The sequence below is a fragment of the Helobdella robusta genome, assembly GCF_000326865.2.
Source record: "Helobdella robusta unplaced genomic scaffold HELROscaffold_7, whole genome shotgun sequence".
NCBI classification, from domain to species: Eukaryota; Metazoa; Annelida; class Clitellata; order Rhynchobdellida; family Glossiphoniidae; genus Helobdella; species Helobdella robusta.
This window is the reverse complement of record NW_008705398.1, coordinates 3,194,746-3,199,936: the sequence shown is the minus strand read 5'-3', so window position 1 is coordinate 3,199,936 and position 5,191 is coordinate 3,194,746. Positions and strand designations below refer to the sequence as shown.

At 35.0% G+C, this 5,191-nt stretch overlaps 2 protein-coding genes across 2 annotated transcripts; both read left to right on the top strand.

Moving 5' to 3' along the window:
- HELRODRAFT_164972 (hypothetical protein) lies at positions 1–937 on the top strand (the record flags this gene model as incomplete). The annotated part of the gene is made up of 3 exons (XM_009030886.1): positions 1–145; positions 351–512; positions 837–937. 3 exons carry the CDS (start codon positions 1–3, stop codon positions 935–937), a joined length of 408 nt encoding a protein of 135 aa, XP_009029134.1.
- Positions 938–3,303: 2,366 nt separating this feature from the next.
- On the top strand, positions 3,304–4,553 carry HELRODRAFT_164971 (hypothetical protein; the record flags this gene model as incomplete). The annotated part of the gene is made up of 3 exons (XM_009030885.1): positions 3,304–3,345; positions 3,800–3,826; positions 4,230–4,553. 3 exons carry the CDS (start codon positions 3,304–3,306, stop codon positions 4,551–4,553), a joined length of 393 nt encoding a protein of 130 aa, XP_009029133.1.
- Positions 4,554–5,191: the final 638 nt, after the last annotated feature.

Genomic DNA, 5,191 nt, shown 5'->3' with positions numbered 1-5,191 from the left:
ATGGCTTTGGCGGGTGTTAAGCGGTTTGCGTCAGTTTATAATAATGCTGTCAAGTTTTTTGGATTATTTCCCACGAGAAATCTTGTTGACTATTATCCAGTTCATGATGACATTTATGGACTGGATGAAGATAAAAAGCAGGCCAGTTTGATTTATCTTAAAAAATCTTAAAACTTTTAGTTTTGTCATTCAACTTAATTAACGGTAGGTAACGTTGTCCGTAATCCTTCAATTTCATGAATGTAATTTTTAAATTTACAAGCATTGATGTAACATGTACGTAAATATGGAATGCCGAAATTGTTTTGAATTAATAAGATAATTATAATACTGATTGATAAACTAAATAGACAAAGTTGAAGAAATCATTTTAATGTATGAAGCACAGGCATATTTTAAAATTTTAAAAATGGTTCTGACCAGTTGGCTTTTTAAGCCCCCTACACACGTCAGTTTTTTTTTAGCAAACTGCGTGAACTGGCTTGAAATAGCTTGTCTACACAGTTTCTACAGTCAGTTTTTTACTCAGTTTTTCGGTGTTGACATTTCAAAATAAATTAAAAAGTTATTAAATCTTATAATTAAATATTTTGGTAATGTTGAAGATCTGTGCTCCTATTACTCCTGTTAACACTGTTTTTTTTTAAATTTGTAATTTTTAAAATTTAATTTTGTCCATAGATATGGAATAGGATTTCATAATACATCTATGATTTTTACGTAGATTTTATTTAAAATTGTTACTGTTATTAGTAATGATCTATATAAATCAATAAAATCATACATATTTGACATCTCTTTTTTTTAAATTCAAAATAGAACAAAATCATTTGCAGACAATCTTGTTCTCGTGTGTTCAACGCAAAACAAAACATTCAAAATGGAACAATTTCCAATTTTGTCCATAGTAACAGCCTACATAGCGACAAGAATGTGATGATAAAATTAAATGAAAATGCAGCTTACTTAACTGTGCTTGATACACATGTCAAACTTTTTGCTCAGTTCAGTTAAAATTTCAGGATGAATCTGAATTTGTACAAGCCAGTTATGAGGTCTGTACAGTTCGACTGAATGACCTACACACGATCCGTTTTAACTGCTCAAACCAAAACCGGTTTGTTTGCACAGTTAAAACTGGGTCAAAAACTGACATTTGTAGGGGGCTTAAGTATTAAAATTTGGTTAGGGATTTTATTTTATATTGGGTGATTGTGCAACATTTACACACACACACACACACACACACACACATATATATATATATATATATATTCAATAATTATTTATTTGGCAAAAAAGCACAGGAGATCACGATACTATTGTATGTGCAGACCACCTTAACTAAGTAGTGATAATGATAGAATCTTAATTATCCCCTAAAACAGAAACAAAAGAAAGCAATATGACAAATTAATGATGATGCAAGTTCATGACATAAATGATAAAATATATAATAATATAAAATACAACATAGTACACAATGAAAGAAAATAATTTGAACAAATTAACTGATTAATGTTAGCCTTATATGACCCTAGCGAGGGTACACTTTTAACACGAACCGGTAACGAGTCCTATAAATGCATTGAAAAAGGAATAAAAAAATTTGATCTGGGCTTAAATAAATAAAAATCATAGTAATGTCTTGAACATCTGGTACTATGGTTATTAAATACAATGACTTGATTGTAGAGGGAGTAACAATAATTTAATTTAAAAATTTAAAAAAGCGTTAATGAATAAATAATATCCAGGTGGGGAGGGTTTGTTGCAACTGTTTGTTGGATCGACTGATTTGACGGTCCAATCGGCTCCACCGCGAGAAGGCAGTTGCTCCAGAGCCTAATCTAATCATCCTAATCTCCGACTTCATGTCATCATCGTTTCCACGGTCAATCGTCCGCTGGTTGTCAAACTATCTGCATGGACGCTCTGCATCAACAGAGTTCCGTCGACAATTTTCAAAACAACGCACCATCCGCTCAGGAGTGCCTCAAGGTTCTGTATTGTAACTACTACGTCTCCAAAATACCAAGCCCTCCTCCAGACGTCAAGGTTATCTCTTATGCAGACGATTTTTCAATCTACACTACAGGTCCGAATGCAGATGATTTGACACCGGCTCAATTGCTACCTTCCGAAGCTTTACGACTTCTTCAATAGCAGAAACTTGGAGATTTCCACCTCCAAGTCCACAGTCACCCTTTTCACCACTCACACTTCAAAGTATCACTATCATCCAGCAATAAAAATAAATAACAATTTACTACCACTCGAACATAATCCAAAAATATTAGGCCTCACGTTAGACACGATGCTGTCCTTTCACAACACCATAAAGAAACAGCATCCAAGGCCTCAATAAGGAATAATATTTTAAAGTCACTAAGTGATACAACCTATGGCCAGGACAAGGAAACTCTTTTACAGACCTACAAAACCATCGGTCGTTCAACAATCGAGTATGCCTGTCCTGTCTGGGCATCACTGACATCAGATTCAAGCTTCTCACGTCTTCAACGCTCCCAGAATGCCGCCCTACGTCTGATTACAGGTTGCCATGTGATCGCTTCAGAACGACACCTTCATTCAGAATGTCAGATGTTAACGGTAAGGCAGCATTCACAATTCCTACTCCTATGCCATAACCCTAGCCACCCGTGCCATCATATCATCACGCAACAACACCCGCACCGCAACATAAAGACCACCCTCCTCTCCAAATGGGCTTCAACAACCCATGCGGTTCTACCAACAACCATAAATAGCGATTCTCTGAAGTCCGCTCTAAAAACACTTCACAATAACACCATCAAAGCCGCCACAGAGACGTATCAGTCGCCGTTGTTGTTGCTTGACGGATGGCCTCCACCTACACCAAAAATAGATCCAACAAAAGAATCACTTCCCAGGGCAATCAGACAGACCCTAGCCCAACTCCGTTCTGGCCATAGTATTCTTCTAAACAGCTACAAAAACAGAATCGACAGTGGGCACCTCAACATCTGTCCTTTCTGCAACAATCATACAGATGATGTACCGCATCTGTTTAGCTGTCCACAAAACACCACAAAACTACAACCAATAGACCTCTGGAGAAACCCAATTGCAGTGGCGGTTTGGCTCCGGCCTCGATTGGAACCCTAGGGGTCCCCCAGAATGGGGCAACAACAACAACAATAAATAATATGCAACTGTTTTATATTTAAAATACCAGCTAAATTATAATATAAAGTTATATTCCCAAATTTGTTCAGATCAAATAATTGTAAGAAAAAAATTTTGATTCAAACTTAGCAAATGAAGATTAGTGTTAGAACTGCATCCCCAGATAGCAATACAGTAAGTTAGATAAAGCAATATTAAAGAGTTATATAAAGTCATCAATATGAACCTAGGAAACCTATGTTTCAAACGATATATTAATCCTAAATTTTTAGATAATTTCCCTGATATGATCTAACCAATTTAAATTTCCAGAAATAACAACTCCCCAAAACTTAATAGCATTTACTCTTTTAACACTTCTATTATTTAGCAATAAAATAGGATGATACAAATTTACAGTTTTAATTTTAGGGCCAAAAAATATCTATTGTTTTGTCAATATTAATCCTAAAGTTATTAGAGGCTACCCAATCATAAACACGAAATAATTCTTTGTTAATAGTAGAAACCAATAAATCAAAGTTAGAATAATAATAGAGAAGAGTAGTATCTGCAAAAAGTATAAACTTCAGCACGTTAGATGCATTTATAATGTTAAACAACGGTGCACCAACCAAAATGTTAACAGATGAACACATTAAAGTTAAAAGCCCGGGTAAGTGCGAAAATATTTTCAAAAACCATTGTCTGTATATATCAGTTAAGACAGGTACTAAAGTTCATTTGTACATTAGTACTTAATTACATAATTAAGTACCAAAAATTGTACTTGAAAATCTATTTAAACTTGAATGTTTGTGAAAAATTATATTTAAATTCTTATTTTTGAGTACTTTTAACGACATATGCACTTATTATTAAAATTTTCTTATAATTTTTTTTTTCCTGGGCATGACATAAAACTGTAAAACTGCATCCACGCTGCTTTGCGTTTTTTTAAGCAAAAGATTAGGCCCACCGCTTATAACTGGTGGTTGTCATCAGGATAAGTGTCCGGATGTAAAAACTTTTCTCCAAATTATTCCTATGCCATCACAAAGAAAAACAACGGCCCCTAGTCCCCAGCAGGCCTTAAGTGGTCAAGGGGTGCCAAGAATCCTGGGAAGTATGCAATAGCGGAGGGATCTTGCAGAAAAATTCAGAATGGCCCCTTTATGGTACTTAGACTTGGAACGCTCAATGTTGGATCACTGACTGGCCGCAGCATGGAAATCGTAGAAATGCTCGAGCGTAGAAGGATTGACATCTGCTGCCTCCCGAAACTCGATGGAAATCGAATGGTGTTTGTCACGTCAACTCAGACAAAGAAAAATATAAACTATTCTGGAATGGTCAAAAGACAGCCAAAAATGATGTTGGAATTTTTGTCAGAGAACCGCTAGCCCAAGAAGTACTGGATATTAAAAACATTAATTCACATCTCATGTGGATCAAGCTTCGCCTAGAAAAGCAAACAATGAGGTGGTTTGGTCATGTCAAACGAAGTGGAAACAATGCCATAACTTCTCTTGCAGATGTTGAAGTACCTGGCACACGTCCCAAATGCCGTCCTAAGAAGTCCTGGTCGCAAGCAATCGAGCAAGAAAGCTCTAAATTTAAATGAAATGGATACAACTAATCGCCTAATTTGGTGCAAAAAATTGATGGTTAAGAAAACAACGTCCTACCTCGGTGGACTGGGTCTCTGGACGCTAAACGAAGATTGATTGATTGATTGACAGATATATGAGAATAATATATATTATTATTATAACGCACATCGACTTACTAAGTAGCTAATTTTTATTACATTTTTTTAATATGTAAAGTTTTAAAGCGGAGGGGTTCTAAAAAAAATTTTTTTCTAATACTGGGCAGTGGAAGAAATTAGTTTTAGAACCACTGCATTAAGATATAATTAATTAAGTAATGCTTATTTAAAAGTTTAATACACTCATAAAATAACATATATAATAAGTAGTTTTTTAACTTTATTTGAAAATTCAATTTTTTAGTACGGGTAACATTCTGGTGAATAAGT